The sequence below is a fragment of the Nicotiana attenuata genome, unplaced genomic scaffold (assembly GCF_001879085.1).
Source record: "Nicotiana attenuata strain UT unplaced genomic scaffold, NIATTr2, whole genome shotgun sequence".
In the NCBI taxonomy this organism is placed as follows: domain Eukaryota; kingdom Viridiplantae; phylum Streptophyta; class Magnoliopsida; order Solanales; family Solanaceae; genus Nicotiana; species Nicotiana attenuata.
The window spans coordinates 232,643-252,629 of NW_017671228.1; the positions used below are offsets into that span (position 1 = coordinate 232,643).

At 50.6% G+C, this 19,987-nt stretch overlaps 3 protein-coding genes across 3 annotated transcripts; all 3 read left to right on the top strand.

Moving 5' to 3' along the window:
• Window positions 1–2,993: 2,993 nt before the first annotated feature.
• On the top strand, window positions 2,994–4,010 carry LOC109206836 (octapeptide-repeat protein T2-like). Its single transcript, XM_019369698.1, has one exon. The coding sequence runs from the start codon at window positions 2,994–2,996 to the stop codon at window positions 4,008–4,010; it is 1,017 nt and encodes a 338-aa protein (XP_019225243.1).
• A 16-nt stretch (window positions 4,011–4,026) lies between these two features.
• LOC109206837 (ribosome-binding protein 1-like) lies at window positions 4,027–4,836 on the top strand. The gene has a single exon (XM_019369699.1). It carries the CDS (start codon window positions 4,027–4,029, stop codon window positions 4,834–4,836), a length of 810 nt encoding a protein of 269 aa, XP_019225244.1.
• A 1,464-nt stretch (window positions 4,837–6,300) lies between these two features.
• Window positions 6,301–18,945, top strand: LOC109206838 (translation initiation factor IF-2-like). The gene is made up of 2 exons (XM_019369700.1): window positions 6,301–6,616; window positions 18,452–18,945. Exons 1-2 carry the CDS (start codon window positions 6,301–6,303, stop codon window positions 18,943–18,945), a joined length of 810 nt encoding a protein of 269 aa, XP_019225245.1.
• Window positions 18,946–19,987: the final 1,042 nt, after the last annotated feature.

A 19,987-nucleotide genomic window follows, 5' to 3' on the forward strand; every position in this document is an offset into this window, starting at 1 on the left:
GACGTGGGGCAGGTTTAACGGATGTTTGGTTATGTGTCCCCACCATGGTGTTCCAGAAGCAGATGTTGGGACAAACGGTTTTACATGGGATTGTCAGACAGCTTGAAAAAATATAGTTGATCCTCGGCTGGTGGGACATTCTTGAGCAAGACTTGGAGAGGAAGGTCAGAAATTTGCTCGACAAGATGGCGTAGAATTCGGGTTGACTTCTTCGAAATGCACCTATCACTCAGTGGTGCACTCTGTGCCTCTTGATCCTTCTAATACAATGGCTGAAAACATGGCAACTCTTTGACGCAAATGAGCATTCTCACCAAAAGGTGGAGGGAATCAGGGCAGAAGCCAATAGGTTCACATAGTAGGATACTACCCAACGGGGCTTGTGCACATCTGCATTAGCCAGCCACTTGGTAATCCATGGAATACAGAGCATGATCACTCTCACCAGCACCCTGAAGATATGAACTATGTGGCTAACTATGGGGGTAGAGGCAACGGTAATCAGAACTTGGGGTCAGCAGACTCAGCAGCAGTACAGGCCACCGCAGCCACAGTATATAACGCCGGGAAACATGGGAGGCATGAGACCCCCCAACAACATTGCACCGTATCCTAGACCACATAAGGTACAACAATCAGCAGCCAAGGTACCACCCACCGCAAACAACAGCAGAGGTGGAAGATAGAAGACGGGTTTGCAAGGCTTGAAGCGATTATGCAGCAGGTTATTGGGTCCATGCTAAAATAAATGAAAGGGTGGATGCACATGATGCAGCTATCAAGAAATATTGAGGTACAAAGTGGGCCAGATTTTCAATGTCACTTAACAATTCCTCAAGGAACATTACCTGCAGATACCCAATCAATCCAAAAGATCAAGGCCCAAAGCAGCTGATGGCGGTGAGTCTACGAAAATGGCAGGGATCTAGATTGTGAGCAGAGAGAGCTCGAGAAAACATAAACAGGCTGAGACACTAATTCCAGTACCCATTGAACTGGATGACTCTACGAGATTGACAGAGGTAACGGTTCAGCCTGCCCCTGAAGAAAAGAATATGCCAGCAAGAGACTGAGACAGTAATTGAGCCAGTAATTAGACAGCACAGCGGAACAAATAGTTGAGACAGTAGCTGAGAAGGAGAAACCTCACGTTATTGGGAAGAAAAGACCTCTTGCACCATTCCCGCAAAGGTTGGCCAAGCATGAAAAGGAGGAGCAGTACAAAAAGTTCCTAGAGATGCTCAAACAAATCCAGATAAACATTCCACTGATTGAAGCTCTTAAAGGAGATGCCAGGATATGCTAAAATGATGAAGGACTTGATGTCTCGGAAGTTTTGGCTTTCAAGGACCTATCGACTGTGATTCCTTACTCAGTTATGTAGTGCATGGTATCTAGACCTGTTTGCTGAAAGCTATCTGATCCAGGTATAGTTTTACAATTCCATGCCACCATTGGGAACTATGCATTTGCAAGGCACTTTTGATTTAGGGGCCAACATTAATCTCATGCCCCTGGTCATTTATAAGAGGTTAGGCCATTGGCAGGCTCGACCTACTTCTATGTTATTGCAGCTGGCTGACAGGACTGTTAAGCGTCCATTTGGGATTCTTGATGATGTGTTATTCAGGTGGGAAATTCGTGTTCCCCTGCCAGATTTGTAATCTTGGATTGCACAAAGTGGATGAAGAATTCTCATAATTCCTAGGAACGACCCTTCTTGCCACGGAAGAGCTTTGATTGATTGCGAGACCGGGAGCTTAAATGAGGCTCACATGATGAGGAAATTATATTCAATGTGCAGAAATCGATGAGCCGACCCAGTGAGTTTGAACATTGTTCCCTTGTCTGATGCAGTACGACCCTTAATTTACCGGGCCAGAGATGACGACGCCCGGCGTTCCGCACGGATCGCAGGATCCCTTGCTGCATGTTTGACAAATTTGGATGAAGTGAATGGTTGAGGACTTTGGCTGGAATGGAGTTTGGCACTAGAAGCGTACAGGGTTCTGGGAGAGACAATCTGGCAGTTCCTGAGCCCCTTCACTTTAGAAAACGAGCAAGAGAGACCCCTCCAGCCTAAACCATTCCATCGAGAACCCCCCTACACCCTTGGAATTTGAAAGCCTTTGCCAAGACCCACCTCAAGGTCCATGCACATTTCTGGCCGGCCTGCATCTCCACATTACTTGCTTATCTACTCCTCATCTCGGGGGTTTTTTTAGATGTGCCACTGGCTTCAACAGCTTCTTACAGGTACTACGGGTGCAAACTGCCATTGGGTGGGACCATCGCAGACATCAAGGGGCATATCAGCCCCGCCTACTCGCCATTGCCAGATTCTGCTGGAAGATGCGGCACAAACCTTCCAGAGAGAACCATCACGGGCGGCTAAATCCGAATATTGAAAGGATAGTATGGTGAAGAAGGAAGTGATAAAATGGTTGGATGCTTGGAATCATTTTCCCAATTTTGACAGTAGCCGGTTAGCCCAGTTCAATGTGTGCTTAAAAAGTGGTGGCAGGACGGTGGTAAAGTATTGACAACAATGAACTTATATCAACAAGAAACCGTCACAGGAGGGGAAATCTGCATGGATTATAGAAATTGAATCTGGCCACCAGAAAAAGACCACTTCCCACTTCCTTCATGATCAAATGCTGGATAGATTTGGCAGGTGAGGTCACACTTTTGCTTTTGGATTGGGTACTCAGGCGTACAATCAGATCTCTATTGCCCCTGGAGGATAGAGGAAAAGACCTCATTCACATGCCCGTATGGATTTATGCTTCAGGAGGATGCCCTTTGTCTATGCAATGCACCCGCCACATTCCAACGGTGCCATGATGGCCATATTCACTGACATGGTAGTAAGATATAATGGAGTTGTTTCATGGATGACTTTCAGTGGTGGGGAACTCCCCATTTTGAGGACTGCCTAGTGGAATTTGACGGTGTGTGAAAACGGTGCATGAGACTAAAACTTGGTCTGAATGGAAAAGGTGCATTTCATGTACAGGAGGCATAGTCTTGGGGCACCGAGTGTCAAGAAAAGGAAGGAGGGGGAGAGAGCAAAAGGGGGAGGGCAGAGCAAAGCGTGCCGCCGCCAACTGCAGGCAAAGCCACAAGGGAACGGGCGGGACAGGCCGGATGCGACCGAGGGCAGAGAAGACTGCGCCAAAATTGCCAACCCGCGCGGGAAGGGTAGAGAAAGAGGCACCCGGGGGGAGTGGCGGAGTGAAGGCAGGGGTGCGTGGGAGAGGGAAGCAAAGGGGGGGACAACACCCAGAAGCGGGGCCCCGCGGGGAGCAACCGGCGAAGGAGGGGAGGCCAGGGACGAGGCGGGGGCAGGGCGGGTGCCAGCGGAAGGACAAAAACGGAGCGACCCAAGGGACGAGGCGAGGAGGACGCGGAAGGGGAGCCCAGCGGAACACACAGGGACAGAGAAAGAAGGCGAGCGGGGGGAGGGCGTGGGAGAAGTGCGGTCCGGAGCGAAGAGGGAGCCAAGGGGAATCGGAGGTACTCGGACCAGGCAAGCTGAGAGACTGAAGCGAAAGAAGGGACGCGAACCACGCCGGAGGCGGGGGGGGGGCGACGGCAAGAGGGCCGAGCGGGGAAAGGCGGGACCGCAAGGGCACGGAAAAGCAAGGCGCCGGAGCACCGAGCACGACGTGAAGGAGCTGAGAAGGGAGGAGAAGTGGAGGAAAGGGCGGAAACGGGGCCAGGAAGGAGCAGCGGCGCGGGACCACGCAGCAGGAAGCGCCGGGGAGGCCAGACGAGGCGAAGGACCGGGCCAGGGGGAGGGGGGCGCACGGACCGGGGAGCGGGGCCAGAGGAAGAGAGGCGGGCGCAGAAAGCAGGGGGAGGACGGGGAGGAGGCCCGACTGGGGGAGGAAGAGGCCGGGAGAACAGAGCCGAGAGGCGGCCCGAGAGCTAACAAGCGGCGGTCGGCAGGCGGGGCACGCGGCGGCGATATGGCGGGCACGTGGAGGCAGCAGAACGGGAGCTGATAGGGGGAGAGGCCGGATGGGCGGGCCAACGGGAGGGAAGGAGGCGCACTTAGTGGGCAAGAGCGGCAAGGAATGTCAAGGCACCGGGAACAGGGCCCGGCGGCACGAGAGGCCCAGGAACCAGGGGGCAAGAAGGGGAAGGGGGGGAGGGGGGGGGAGAGATGTCAGGTGGGCGCAGGAGCGCCGGAGGGGCAATAAAAGACAGGCGGGGGCTGGGAGAGGACGTGGTCCAAGGGGGGGGAAGCGGCTGCATGAACCGACCAATGAGGCGAAGGGGGGAGGCGGGGGGCTAAAGAAGAACAGAGGCACCCGGCGGGGGGACACCACGGGGCAAGGGCAGCGAGGGAGGGAACGCATGGCGGCAAACCGGGCCGTCGAGAAGGGGGGGCGAAAGAGTGAGGGGCGCCACAAGGGGGCGACGCCGGACCACCACGACAGGGGACAGGGGAGGAGGCAACAGACGAGAGTCAAGAAGGGGAGGGACAAAAACGGGAAAGGGACAAGAAACTGGACGGGGCAAGGAAGCGGGAGGAGGCGCGAGGGGGCGGACAGACAGCAGGGCAAGACACAAGGGGAGGCACCAGAGAAGGGGGGGGGTGGAAGGCGGGGCACCGACCGGGGAGAACGGGAACAGAAAGCTGGGGGGCACGGAAACAGACGGAGGGAGACGGGGAAGCGGGGGGCACGGCGAGAGGCACGGAAGGACAGGAGCGAGAGGAGTGCCGGGAGGCGGGCGGGCGAGAAGCACAAGGCGGAGAGAAAGAGAAGAGGAAAAGCGGCACGAGCAGAAAGGAGGGAACGAAAGGGCAAACCGGGGACGACGTGAGAACGCAAGACGCGGAGGCCGAGGGAAGCGAAAAGGCAAGGGGGGCGGACCAAGGGCGCGGGGGGGAAGGGGGCCGGCCGGAGCGGGGAAGGGCGACGGAAGGACGTGCGGTACAGGGGAGAGGCAAGTGGGCAGCGAGGGAAGGGGATGGGGCAGGAACGAGGCCGAAGGAGAGGGACGAGCGGGCAGCGGGAAGGAACCCCAGAGGGCGAGCGAACCGGAACGGCGCGGCACAGGAGGCGGGCCGCGACGTGAAAGCAGGCGCGACGGGGGAGGCAACCCAGGGACAAGGGGGTGGAAGGGGAACCTGGGGAAGCGAGCGGAGAAAAAAAAAAAGGGAGGCGGGAGAAGCAGAACAGGCGGTGCGACCGCGGGCCACCTGCGGACCGCGGGGGAAACCGCGGGAGAACACACCCGCCTGAACCGCACGGGCCGCGGGGCCACCGCGAAAGCGAGAACACGGCAGGGCCAGACGCCGGGCAGGGGCGGAGGTGAGGGGAAGGGGCGTGGGCGGGCGGGGCCGTAAGGGGAAAACCCCCGACAACACCCCCCCCCCCCCCCACCCGAAAGACCCCAGCAGGCCGCCCAAAAACCCCCCAGGCCCCGCTGGCGGGCGTCGAGCGCGGCACAAACCCACTCGCGCTGCGGCGGGCGGCTGCGGCGGCGGCGCCAACACCAGAGCAAGCCCCAACCGCCACGCCCAGACCGCCAGGGGGCGCCGCGCGCCAACTCAAGGAAGTGCGGCGCCGCGCGCGCTCGAGGGCGGGAGTGGTCGAAGGAGGGGAAGGGGGGAAGGGGGACGAAGGGAGGGAAACCCGAGAGGAGCAGGAGAGGAAGGGCAAAGGGGGGGCGAGGCGGGGAGGAGGAGGAGGGGGAGAGGGTGGGGGAGGGGAGGGGGGGGGGGGGGGGTCACAGGAGGGGGGGCGCCAGGAGAATAGAAAGGGGGAAAGGGGGGGGGAGACCGAAAACGAGGTGGAGGGTGGAAGAGGGGAGGGGGCAGGGGGGGCCCAAGAAGGAAGGGCACGAGGGGGGAGATTGTGGGGGGGGGCTAAGCCCTACGGAGGGGGGGGGGGACAGGAGGGGGGGAGGGGGAACGGGGGGGGGAAAGGAGAAGGGGGGGGCGAGGGGGGGAGCAGAGGAAGGGGGAGAAGGGGAGGGGGCGGGGGGGGGTGGGGGAGAGCGGGGAGAAGAGGACGGGAAGAAGGGGGGGGAGGGGTCCGGAAGGGAGGACGGAAAAGGGAGCGGGGGAGGGGAGAGCGGGGGGCAGGGGGGGGAAGCGAGGAAACCACCGGAGGGGCAGGAAGCGAAGCAAGGGGGGGAGGGGGGGGGAACGGGGGGCAGGAAGTAAGGGCGCCCAAAAGGCACAGGCGCGCGGCGGCCGGCACCGACCGGCGGAGGAGGAAGCGAGAGGCCAAGCGGAAACAGGCGGAGGAGGACGGCCGGGCCAAAGCGAAGAAAACGGGCATGCAGGAAAGGCCCGATGGAGCGGCGGCCGCCGAGGGGAAAAGGGGAGAGGGAGGAAAGAGAGCCGGCGGCGGGAAAGGGAGGGCCGCTGGGGCGGACCCGGACCGGGCAACAAGAGGGGGAGGGCGGGAAGGGAGGCAAACGGGCCCTAGGGAAGGGGGAGGGAAAGGGGAGGGGGCGGGGGGACGGGGGCAGGGCGCAGAGGCCAACAAGGCGCCGGGTGGGGGAGGGGCCGCCAGGCCACCAGCGACGGGGACGACGAGCAGGACAGGGCCGAGGGACAGGGAGGGCAGACGGAGGGGCGGGGCACGGAGGGGCAACCGAGGGGCCCGAGATACACTAGCTTGCTTTATTTAGCACATTCAAATTTAGATTGCACCCAAGGCTTCGTTATTCCTAATCCCGCCTTTAAACCCGCAATTATAGATTCCTCTAATAATCTAGGAGTGGTGTTGTTCAACAATACCCTAAATATGCACTCTTTTCCAAGTTATGCACACTAAATTGGCACAGCTAATTGAGGATCCTGTCAATTAACTACAACGAACACGAAGTTGAACAAATAAAGATTTAACTAGCAATTTGTATTCACATAAACAAGAAGTTCATCACCCAATAGGTTCCATCAAAGCCTTAGACAAGGAATTTAGCTACTCATAGATATGGGAGAATAAACTACGCTTAGAATTCATCATAAAAATCAAAAGAAAGAAGAAAGATGTTTAGAGTACTTGCTCACAATTGTTTTCCTTGCTAAGAAACCTAAGAAATCAATACATGCCTCTCTTGGGCGAAGTCTAGCATTTTAAATAGGGTTTTGGTCTAAAAATCCCGTGTTTTACACTTAAGTCCCTGAAGTTTACTGTGCCCACCGCGGTTCTACCGCGGTCGCGGTAGAACCGCGGTCAAACGCCCTTGCGGAATCTTCAATCTTAAGAAACTGCCTTCCACCGCGGTCGCGGTAGAACCGCGGTGGAACTTGTACCCGGGCATTTTGGCCTGTTTTGAATGGGTTACTTGGGAAATTCAACAATTAGCCTTTTTTCATCAATAGTTGACTCCAAAACCGCTCCTTAGCCTTCCTTACACCTATATCACCTGCAAATCATGAAAAGCACTAATAAGAGCATTTTGTTGTCATTTTTCCACATTAAAAGTTCACAAGAAGGTGATTATTTGGTGCGTGATTATAGTCAAATTCACCTATTATCAATGGGCTTCGCATTCGCGGAAGGCTGGGATGCAGTGCATCGCGTTCGCGAGAGGGAACTCGCGATCGCGTAGAGTAATTCGGGGTCCGAGGGGCCCAAGGTCTTTTGTTCTACGCGTTCGCGTAAGGGGTGTCGTGTTCGCGAAGGTGTAGGAGGAGAAAGCATTGCGCTCGCGATGGGTGTACCGCGTTCGCAAAGAGTAAAATATGGTCGACGTAAGTTTGTGCTACGCGAACGCGAGGTTTTGACCGCGTTCGCGAAGAAGGAAAGTCAGGCCTGGGCAGAATATTTTTAAGTCGTCTTGTCAGCGATTTTGGGTCTATTTTCACCCATTGTTGATCATTTTGAGAGCTTTTTGAAGGAGATTAAAGAGGGATTCAAGGAGAAACGACTTGAGGTAAGATTTTTGGACTTAAAACTCAATTCTATTGTGAAATTTACCTAGAAAATCATGGAAACTTAAGCTAAAAATGGAAGAACTAGGGCTTGAAATTTTGGACCTTTAATTTGGGATTTGAAGGGTCATTTGTGGACGGATTTTGATGTTTTTGGTATGTATGAACTTGTGAAGAGATAAGGAACCTGTTGGTGTAAAAATTTCTAAGTTTCAAGAAGTGGGCCCGGGGCTCGGGTTTTCTAATTTCGGGATTTTTGGTATTTTTCGATTGTTTTCGCTTGAGCTTTGTTCCCTTAGCATATTGTGACGTATTCATACTGATTTTGGATAGATTCGACGCGCGTGGAGGCCAATTCAAAGGGCAAAGGCGTCGCGAGCTAGGGATTTAGTCGGTTCTAGGTGAGTAATGCTTGTAAATGATGTTCTGAGGGTTTGAAACCCCAGATTGCACATCGTAGTGCTATGTTGAGGTAAGGCACACGCTTGTTGACGAGCGTGGGGTCGTACACTATTGGGGATTGTGACTTGGTCCGTCCCGGTTGATGATTTTACCGCGTATTTGACTGAAACATATTTGTTATCACTATGATTTGGGCTGAATGCCATATTTGGGGTTCGTGCATATTATTTGAACCCTTCGGGGCTTTTTCTTGATATTTCCTCACTGCTTTGAATTACTACTTGAACTCAGTCATGTATTTTCCACTGTTTTACTACTCAGCCGGTTTTTACTCAGTTTTTGAGACTTAAGTGATCTTTTAAATGACGTTTTGGGCTGAGACACACTGTTTTACTATTGCCCGAGGGGCTTGTGAGTATTTTTGACCGAGTAAGGCCGAGGGCCTGTGTTGTGAGGAGACATTAATACTGATTTGAGGCCGAGGGCCTAGTTGTGATGCCACGAGATGGCTTGTTATTGCGCTTGGGTCGTAAGGGGCCCCTCCAGGAGTCTGCACACCCCCAGTGAGCGCGGGTACCCAGTGTGATGTGAGATTGAGCCCGAGGGGCTGTTACTGTTGTGAGATGTTTCCCGAGGGGCGGCTGTGGTGTTAGTGTGCCCGAGGGGCAAACTTTTATTTGTTTACTTTATCCTGATTATCTGCCAATTACCTGTTTATTGGTTTAAAGAGCATGTTTCCTGATTCTTACTGGTTGTCCTGATTATAAATGATTTTACTGCTTCATTAAGGACTGCCATATGCTTTACGTGTTTTCTTGCTTTCAGTCATTATTTATATTCATTACTCACTGAGTTGGAGTACTCACTTTACTCCCTGCACCCTGTGTGCAGATTCAGGCGTAGCTGGTTTCGCTCCGGAGTGTTGATTTTCCTCCAGTTCCAGGCGGGCTTTTTCAGAGATTACGAGGTAGATGTTGGCGTCCGCAGCCCCGTGTCACTACTCTTCTATCATCTATGTTTCCTACAAACACTTGTAGTAGTTTATGACTTTAGTAGGTTGTACTGTGATTCGTAGATGCTCTTGACTTGTGACACCTCTGTTAGGGCTGTATTGGGTTGGATTTCCGCATTATTCTTGATATTTCCGCTACTTAGAATTATCAAATCATGCTTAGACTATTTTGTGTTATTTAACTGCCTTAAAAGAGGAAATTGGATTAAACTAGCTGGCCTTGTCTTCACGAGAGGCGCCATCACGACCGGGTTCGGGGTTAGGGTCGTGACAATTTGGTATCAGAGCCTAGGTTACATAGGTCTCACGAGTCATGAGCAGGTTTAGTAGAGTCTCGCGGATCGGTACGGAGACGTTTGTATTTATCCTCGAGAGGCTGCAGAACCTTTAGGAAAAAACTTCACATTCTTGAAATTCTTATCGTGCGAGTTTGTTGATCCGAGTACTAAACTTCTGTTGTTCCATTCTCTCACAGATGGTGAGGACACGCGCTACCGGATAGGATGGACGGCCACCAGTGCCACCAGCTGCGGTCACCAAAGGCCGAAGACGTGGTCGTGGTCGTGGCAGAGCCAGAGCAGCGAGGGCAGCACCTGCAGATCCACCAGCTGCCCCAGTTCAGGACCAGGTCTCAGCTGTGGACCCTCCAGCAGCACCAGCTCAGGCACCAGCTGTACCTATTGTGATTCCGGGTCTTCAGGAGGCCTTGGCTCAGATATTATCAATTTGCACTGGCCTAGCTCAGGCGGTTTCAGCCACTACAGCCGCAGCTACTTCACAGGCTGGGAGAGGCAGTCAGACTCCCGCCGCCCGCACACCTGAGCAGGTCGTGCAGGGACTTCAGACGCTGGGGGCACATCCAGCCCAGCCGGTCGCAGCTGCTCAGGACTATGTAGTTCCTGTTATGCTAGAGGATGAGCAGCGTAGGCTGGAGAGATTTGGGAGACTTCAGCCTCCGACCTTCAGCAGAGCAGAGGGCGAGGTGCCCAGGGCTTTCTAGACAAGTGTTAGAGGATGCTTCGTACAGCCGGTATCTTGGAGACCAGCGGGGTCGCTTTCACTACTTATTAGTTTTCAGGACCTGCATTCACCTGGTGGGAGGATTTTGAGAGGCGTAGGCCTGCTGGTGCAGCACCTCTTTCCTGGCAGCAGTTCTCTGTTCTCTTTTTGAAGAAGTATGTACCGCAGTCTCGCAGAGAGGAGTTGCGTAGACAGTTTGAGTGGTTGTGTCAGGGAGACATGACCGTGTCATAGTATGAGTTGAGATTCTCTGAGTTGGCTCGTCATGCCATCTGGTTGGTCCCAACAGATCGAGAGAGGATCAGGAGGTTTGTCGATGGTCTTACTTATCAGCTCCGTATCCTTATGACCAGGGAGAGGGTGACTGGTGCTACATTCGAGGAGGTTGTGGATATTTCCAGGGAGATTGAGTTTGTCCGTCGCCAAGAGCGAGAGGAGAGGGAGTCCAAGAGGCCTCGAGGATCTGGTAGCTATAGTGGTGGTCCTTCGAGGGGCCAGTTCCAGCACGGCAAAGGCCGAAAGTTCCGCCAGGGTCAGTCTGATCGCTCGGGTTATCGAGGAGCATCATCGGATCATGGTTCCCACAGTTCACACCAGGGCCATTCTTCACTTAGTGCCCTCCCAGCTCAGAGCTCATCCCGTGCTCCATCTGTTCAGGGCTTCTATGCCGAGTGCATCTGCTGGTCACTCCGGTGCGAGGGGTTCCCATCAGTCCCCTTCTCCAGCACCTAGGATTTGTTACGAGTGTGGCGAAATGGGCCACATGTGGAGGCAGTGTCCCCGCCGTGTTGCTAGTTCATCCCAGCAGAGGGGTCAGTCATCAGCTGTAGTGCCAGTTGCTCCACCACCACCCGCCCAGCTAGCTAGGGGAGGGGATCAGTCAGCCAGGGGTCGCCCCAGAGGGGGAGGTCGATCTGGGGGCGGTCAGGCCCGTTTCTATGCTCTTCCAGGCAGACCCGATGTCATTTCTTCTGATGTTGTCATTACAGGTATTATTTCAGTTTGCCACAGAGATGCCTCTGTACTATTTGATCTCGGTTCTACCTATTCTTATGTGTCATCATACTTTGCTCACTATTTGGGTACTCCTCGTGAGTTTCTTGCTTTACCTGTTCATGTATCTACCCCGGTGGGTGATACTGTTATTGTAGACCGTGTGTACCGGTCGTGTATGGTGACTATTGGGGGTATGGAGACCCGAGTCGATCTTTTATTATTGAGTATGGTGGATTTCGATGTCATTCTAGGCATGGATTGGCTATCTCTGCGCCGCGCCATTCTAGATTGTCATGTCAAGACAGTCACATTGGCTATACCGGGTGTGCCACGGATCGAGTGGCATGGTGTGACTGATTATGTTCCTAGTAAAGTGATCTCTTTCTTGAATATCCAGCGTATGGTTAGGAAGGGTTTTCTATCGTATCTTGCCTTCGTGAGGGATGTTGGAGCTGAGACTCCCAGTATTGATTCTGTCCCAGTTGTGAGGGATTTCCCTGATGTATTTCCTGTAGACCTGCCGGGCATGCCCCCGGACAGGGATATTAATTTTGGTATTGTCTTGGTGCCGGGCACTCAGCCCATTTCTATTCCGCTATATCGTATGGCACTGGCGGAGCTGAAGGAGTTAAAGGAGCAACTTCAGGAACTCCTAGATAAGGGGTTCATTCGGCCTAGTGTGTCACCTTGGGGTGCGCCGGTCCTGTTTGTGAAGAAAAAGGATGGCACTATGAGAATGCGCATCGATTATAAGCAATTGAACAAGGTAATAGTGAAGAACAAGTATCCTTTGCCTCACATTGATGATTTATTCGACCAGCTTTAGGGAGCGAGGGTATTCTCCAAGATTGATCTCCGTTCGGGTTATCACCAGTTGAAGATCAGGGATTCGGATATTCTTAAGACGGCCTTCAGGACCAGATATGGTCATTATGAGTTCCCGGTCATGTCTTTTGGGCTGACCAATGCCCCAGTTGCGTTCATGCATCTGATGAACAGCGTGCTCCAGCCTTATCTTGATTCACTTGTTATAGTTTTCATTGATGATATCCTGGTATATTCGCGTAGTCAGGAAGAGCACGCGGAGCATTTGAGGGTTGTGTTGTAGAGATTGAGGGAGGAGAAACTTTATGCAAAGTTCTCCAAGTGTGAGTTTTGGCTCAGTTCAGTGGCATTCTTGGGACACATGGTGTCCAGTGAGGGTATTCAGGTTGATCCAAAGAAGATAGAGACGGTGCAGAGTTGGCCCAGACCGTCCTCAGCCACAGAGATTCGTAGTTTTCTTGGTTTGGCAGGCTATTATCGCCGGTTTGTTCAGGGATTCTCATCTATCGCATCGCCCTTGACCAAGTTGACTCAAAAGGCTGTTTCATTTGTATGGTCGGACGAGTGTAAGGAAAGCTTTCAGACAGCATTGACCACAGCTCCAGTGTTATTTTTTCCATCAGCTTCAGGTTCATATACCGTATATTGTGATGCTTCGAGAGTAGGGATTGGTTGTGTGTTGATGCAGGAGGGTAGAGTTATTGCTTATGCTTCTCGTCAGTTGAAGCCCCATGAGAAGAACTACCCCGTTCATGATTTGGAGTTGGCTGCCATAGTTCATGCGTTAAAGATTTGGAGGCATTACTTGTATGGCGTATCTTGTGAGGTATTCACTGATCATCACAGTCTTCAGCATTTGTTCAAGCAAAAGGACCTTAATTTGAGGCAGCGGAGATGGTTGAAGTTGCTTAAGGATTATGATATCACCATATTGTACCATCCGGGGAAGGCCAATGTAGTGGCCGATGCTTTGAGCCGAAAGGCAGTGAGTATGGGGAGTTTGGCATATATTCCAGTTGGGGAGAGACCTCTTGCGGTTGATGTTCAGGCCTTGGCCAATTGGTTCGTGAGGTTGGATATTTCGGATCCCAGTCGGGTATTGGCTTGTGTGATTTCTCGGTCATCCCTATATGAGCGCATCAGAGAGCGCCAGTATGATGATCCACACTTGCTTGTTCTTAGGGATAGATTTCAGCATGATGATGCCAGAGATGTGTCTATTGGAGATGATGGGGTATTGAGGATGCAGGGCGGGATTTGTGTGCCCAATGTGGATGGGCTTCGTGAGTTGATTCTGGAGGAGGCCCATAGCTCGCGGTATTCTATTCATCCAGGAGCCGCGAAGTTGTATCAGGATCTGAGACAGCATTACTGGTGGCGGAGAATGAAGAAAGATATTGTGGGATTTGTAGCTTGGTGTCTCAATTGTCAGCAGGTGAAATATGAGCATCAGAGACTGGGTGGCTTGCTTCAGAGGATGGATATTCCAGAGTGGAAGTGGGAGCGGATCACTATGGATTTTGTAGTTGGACTCCCTCGTACTTTGAAGAAGTTCGATGCTATTTGGGTAATTGTGGATAGGCTGACCAAGTCCGCGCACTTCATTCCTATTTGTACTACTTATTCTTCAGAGCGGTTGGCAGAGATATACATTCGGGAGATTGTTCGGTTGCATGGTGTCCCAGTTTCCATCATTTCGGATCGGGGCACTTAGTTTACTTCCCAGTTCTAGAAGTCGGTTCAGTGAGAGTTGGGTACTCAGGTACAGTTGAGCACAGCTTTTCACCCTCAGACGGACGGGCAGTCCGAGCGCACTATTCAGATATTGGAGGATATGTTACGCGCTTGTGTTATTGATTTCGGAGGGTGATGGGATCAGTTTCTACCGCTTGCAGAGTTTGCTTACAACAACAGCTACCAGTCGAGTATCCAGATGGCTCCATATGAGGCTTTGTACGGGAGGCGGTGTAGATCTCTGGTTGGTTGGTTTGAGCCCGGTGAGGCTAGGTTATTGGGGACCGAGTTGGTTCAGGATGCTTTAGATAAAGTGAAGGTAATTCAGGAGAGATTTTGTACGGCGCAGTCGAGGCAAAAGAGTTATGCTGACAGGAAGGTTCGAGATGTGTCCTACATGGTTGGTGAGAAGGTCTTGTTGAAGGTTTCGCCCACGAAGGGTGTTATGAGATTCGGAAAGAAAGGGAAGTTGAGTCCGCGGTTCATTAGGCCTTTTGAGGTACTTCGGAGGATCGGGGAGGTGGCTTATGAGCTTGCCTTGCCACCCAGCTTGTCGAGTGTGCATCTGGTTTTCCATGTTTCTATGCTACGTAAGTATATTGGGGATCCGTCTCATGTTCTGGACTTCAGCACGGTTCAGTTGGAGGGTGATTTGACTTATGATGTGGAGCCAGCAGCTATTTTGGAGCGTCAGGTTCGAAAGTTGAGATCAAAAGATATAGCTTCGATGAAGGTGCAGTGGAGAGGTCGGCCCGTGGAGGAGGCTACCTGGGAGACCGAGCGAGCGATGCGGAGCAGATATCCTCACCTATTTGAGGCTTCAGGTATGTTTCTTGACTCGTTCGAGGACGAACGTTTATTTAAGTTGGGGAGGATGTGACGACCCGGCCGGTCGTCTCATGAGTTACCGCTCCGTTTTCCCCATTTCTGCTTCTTTATGTATTGTTTATCCGTGTTTCGAGGTATCGGGTTGGTTGGATTGAATCCGGAATGGTTTTGGTGAAGTTTGAGACACTTAGTCTCTTTTAAGGAAGTTAATTTGCAAAAAGTCAACCGGATGTTGACTTATGTGTTAGAGGGCTCGGAGGTGAGTTCCGATGGTTCGGTTAGCTTCGGGAGGTGATTTATGACTTAGGAGTGTGATCGGAATGGGTTTTAGAGGCTTGGAGTAGATTTAGGCTTGAATTGGCAAAGTTGATATTTTGGCGACTTCCAGTTGGTAGGCGAGATTTTGATCCAGGTGTCGGAATGGAATCCCGAGAGTTGCAGTAGCTTCATTGTGTCATTTGGGATGTGTGTGCAAAATTTCAGGTCATTCGGACGTGGTTTGGTTGGGTTTTTGATCGAAAGCGTATTTCGGAAGATTTCTAGAAACTTAGGCTTGAATTCGATGTGTTTTGGATAAATTGATGTTGTTTGAGGTGTTTTGATGATTGGAGCAAGTTTGAATAAGGTTTTAAGATGTGTTGGTGCCTTTGGTTGAGGTCCCGGGGGCCTCAGGTGAGTTTCGGATGGTCATTCGGAGCATTTTAGGAGTTTGAAAGTTGCAGAAATTTAAGGTTCAGTGTTGCAGAGATTTATCTATTCGCGTTCGCGAGAGGAGACTCGTGTTCGCGAAGAAGGAATTGAGGAAGGCCAGGATTTAGCCTTCGCGTTCGCGAGATGGGCTTCGCGTTCGCAGAAGGCTGGGATGCAGTGCATCGCGTTCGCGAGAGGGAACTCGCGATCGCGTAGAGTAATTTGGGGTCTGAGGGGCCCAAGGTCTTTTGTTCTACGCGTTCGCGTAAGGGGTGTCGCATTCGTGAAGGTGTAGGAGGAGAAAGCATCGCGTTCGCGATGGGTGTACTGCGTTTGCGAAGATCAAAATGTGGTCAACGTAAGTTTGTACTACGCAAACGCGAGGGTTTGACCGCGTTCGCGAAGAAGGAAAGTCAGGCCTGGGCAGAATGTTTTTAAGTCGTCTTGTCCGCGATTTTGGGTCTATTTTCACCCGTTGTTGATCATTTTGAGAGCTTTTTGAAGGAGATTAAAGAGTGATTCAAGGGGGAACGACTTGAGGTAAGATTTTTGGACTTAAAACTCGATTCTATTGTGAAATCTACCTAGAAAATCATGGAAACTTAAGCTAAAAATGGAAGAACTAGGGCTTGAAATTTTGGACCTTTAATTTGGGATTTGAAGGGTCATTTGTGGACGGATTTTGATGTTTTTGGTATGTATGAACTCGTGGGGAGATAAGGAACCTATTGGTGTAAAAAATTTCTGAGTTTCGAGAAGTGGGCCCGGGGCTCGGGTTTTCTGATTTCGGGATTTTTGGTATTTTTTGATTGTTTTCGCTTGGGCTTTGTTCCCTTAGCATATTGTGACGTATTCGTTCTGATTTTGGATAGATTCGACGTGCGTGGAGGCCAATTCGAAGGTCAAAGGCGTCGTGAGCTAGGGATTTAGCCGGTTCGAGGTGAGTAATGCTTGTAAATGATGTTCTGAGGGTTTGAAACCCCGGATTGCACATCGTAGTGCTATGTTGAGGTGAGACACACGCTTGTTGACGAGCGTGGGGTCGTACACTATTGGGCATTGTGACTTGGTCCGTCCCGGTTGATGATTTTACCGCGTATTTGACTGAAACTTATTTGTTATCACTATGATTTGGGCTGAATGCCATATTTGGGCTTCGTGCCAATTATTTGAACCCTTCGGGGCTTTTTCTTGATATTTCCTCACTGCTTTGAATTACTACTTGAACTCAGTCATGTATTTTCCACTGTTTTACTACTCAGTCGGTTTTTACTCAGTTTTTGAGACTTAAATGATCTTTGAAATGATGTTTTGGGCTGAGACACACTGTTTTACTATTGCTCGAGGGGCTTGTGAGTATTTTTGACTGAGTAAGGCCGAGGGCCTGTGTTGTGATGAGACACTGATACTGATTTGAGGCCGAGGGCCTGAGATATGTACGCCACGAGGTGGCTTGCTTGATATGAGGCCGAGGACCTAGTTGTGATGCCACGAGATGGCTTGTTATTGCGCTTGGGCCCTAAGGGGCCCCTCCAGGAGTCTGCACACCCCCAGTGAGCACGGGTACCAAGTGTGATGTGAGATTGAGCCCGAGGGGCTGTTACTGTTGTGAGATGTTGCCCGAGGGGCGGTTGTGGTGTTATTTTGCCCGAGGGGCGAACTTTTATTTATTTACTTTATCCTGATTATCTGTCAATTACCTGTTTACTGGTTTAAAGAGCATTTTTCATGATTCTTACTGGTTTTCCTAATTATAAATGATTTTACTACTTCATTATGGACTGCCATATGCTTTACATGTTTTCTTGCTTTCGGTCATTATTTATATTCATTACTCACTGAGTTGGAGTACTCACTTTACTCCCTACACCCTGTGTGCAGATTAGGGCGTAGCTGGTTCCCCTCCGGAGTGTTGATTTTCCTCCAGTTCCAAGCGGGCTTTTTCGGAGATTACGAGGTAGATGTTGGCGTCCGCATCCCCGTGTCTCTACTCTTCTATCATCTCTGTTTCCTACAAACACTTGTAGTAGTTTATGACTTTAGTAGGTTGTACTGTGATTCGTAGATGCTCTTGACTTGTGAGACCCCGGTTAGGGCTGTGTTGGGTTGGATTTCCGCATTATTCTTGATATTTCCGCTACTTAGAATTATTAAATCATGTTTAGACTATTTTGTGTTGTTTAACTGCTTTAAAAGAGGAAATTGGATTAAACTGGCTGGCCTTGTCTTCACGAGAGACGCCATCACGACCGGGTTTGGGGTTAGGGTCGTGACAAGTTCTGTAATACAGAAGACCAAATTGCAGATATCTTCACCAAAACATTGAGCAGAGAACATTTTGAGACAAATAGGCTGGAGCTGGGGCTAATAAAGCCAAATTGAGAACCTTGTTCCTATCAGTTGGCTATGAAAGTCACTTTCAGGTAACATTAGCTAGAGTGTTTTCCGGCCAAGTTTAACTCACTTCAATACTATTGCAGGTAGACACGCATGGTGATTATAGAAGCTGTAGATGCACTGCATGGATAGTAAAAGAGGATTGAAAATTTTCAAAGATAGGTCAAGAACCTGGTTCTTGTACCATAGGTTTGCAGTCTTGTGCATTCTCATACATATCTTAAAAAGATGCAAAAAATGATTGCCATGTCACCTACCTTTTCAGACCCTGTATGTCACGTCTTTTCATTTCAAATCCTTTCATCTCCCTCTGAAACGTTGCAACTCCCCACATATTTTCCGCCATTTCTGAACCAGTTCCTTTCTCTCTCCCTCATAATTGTCTCTTCTCCCATTAAAACCCTCTCTTCTTTTTGAACGACCACATCTCTCTTTTCAGTCCTTCTCCAAAATTCCCTACTTCATCATTGCCATGGCTGAAAATCAATCAATGATTCCCTCCTTAGTTGAGAAAACTCCAGAGAAAACCCTTGATTCATTCGTATCTGAAAAGCCGTCTCTCATCATCCATGTCTCAACCACCATTGGTGAAGACACTTCCAACCCCGATTCTTAGAATCCCTCTAGTTCGACTCTTTCAGACCTCTCTCCCCTTCAAAAAGTTGAGAACTCAGAAACCCCAACCTTCGATAATCCTTCGTTCCTATCGTCTAAGATTCTCACCGACCAAAGCAAGGGTGGAGAACAGGATAAGATTCCGCAGTCAGTTGAAGTCTCAGAGGTGAGTATTGATCAATCTACAGTTGTTCCTACTTTTAAGTTTGTGGTAACCATGGAGTCTCTAGAGAAAGAGGCCGTCAAAAATGTACTGGTCATATCTGCTGATGGAATAGTGTATGAGGTGATCTCTAGTGTGCCTGAGTCTCAGAAGAATGAGACACAAGGGTTAATGGAAGAAGGAGCTCTGGTGCTTTTTGAAAACTCAGCACCGGCAGGAACTACTGGGATTGTTTGTGAAGGACTTGATCCCTCTCCAGAGGAAAAAGATCAAGGATCCTCTTCCCAGGTCAGGTTCGCCCCTGCTCCCTCTCCACACTTTGCTGTTGAGCCCTTGGAATCTTGTTGCCTGAGATGAGGTCTAGTGATGAAGATGATCAAGATAATGTTCCTCTAGATTCTTTTATTGTCAGAAGAAGGGCAGTAGCCACTCTTGAGTCATCTGCTAAGCGACCTACCACTAGGTTGCAAGCAAAAGAGGCTTATGAGTCTGCACTACAAAAAGGCAAAAGGAGCAGTAAAAAGAAAAAGAAGAGGTTGGTGAAAAATGTAGTAGTATGTGACAAGGACATTCCTGTGGTAGAAGTTGATGAGGAAGCAACAGAGGAACCCAATTCCTTGGTTAAAAGGTCCCAGAAGAAGAAGCAATCTACTTCAGAGGAATGTGTTACTACGCCTAGTTCAAGATCAGCAAAAAGTGATGGAAAGTTGAAAGATGTTGTGAGTGAACAATCATTTTCTGATGAGAATGTGTTGGACAAGTCTAGCGGAAAAGGAAAATCGAGTGTGAAGTCTGGTAAGAGAAAGTTGGAAACTGTGAGGCAACCTGATTCTTCCAAGAGAGTGAAGGGTGAAAGTATGTCTGCTACAGAATGATTGAGGCACCAAAAGGTCTTGTGGGGTCGCACTTTTGACCCAGCAATTTTTGAAATGGCTGGCATGAGACAAATAATTGAGATGGTTGAGTTTCAACGGTGGGGGCATCTGTTCCAAGTGGATGTGCCCAAGGTCTATGAGAATGAGGTCCAAAGCTTCTATGCCGACCTTTTTCCTGTTAATACTGACCATATTTGTGCCTTGGTTAATGGAGTGGATATTGTGCTGGATGCTTCCTTGCTTGGGGACATTCTTAAGGTCCCTGCCGCTGGTAAATCTTCTGTGAAAAACGTCTGCGTGTCAAATTTCAGGAATGCTATTGTGAAGGAAGGTGTAGCCCAGCAGGGGGAACGGGTTCACAAGAAAGCCTTGCTTCCCGTTTATCAGTTATTGTTCGAGCTGGTGAACAATGTTCTTCTACCCCGTGCTGAGAGAAGGTCCATTACTTCTAAATCTGACCTATATCTGATGGAAGCACTGGATGAATTTAAAGCTGTAAACTTGCCTGGCATCATGATTGAGCA

Coding starts and splice junctions, on each gene's coding strand:
- LOC109206836 (XM_019369698.1), top strand. CDS start 2,994: ATGGAAAAGGTGCATTTCATGTACAGGAGGCATAGTCTTGGGGCACCG.
- LOC109206837 (XM_019369699.1), top strand. CDS start 4,027: ATGGGCGGGCCAACGGGAGGGAAGGAGGCGCACTTAGTGGGCAAGAGC.
- LOC109206838 (XM_019369700.1), top strand. CDS start 6,301: ATGCAGGAAAGGCCCGATGGAGCGGCGGCCGCCGAGGGGAAAAGGGGA. Junction 6,617..18,451: donor GAGGGGCGGGGCACGGAGGG/GCAACCGAGGGG, acceptor CGACTCTTTCAG/ACCTCTCTCCCCTTCAAAAA.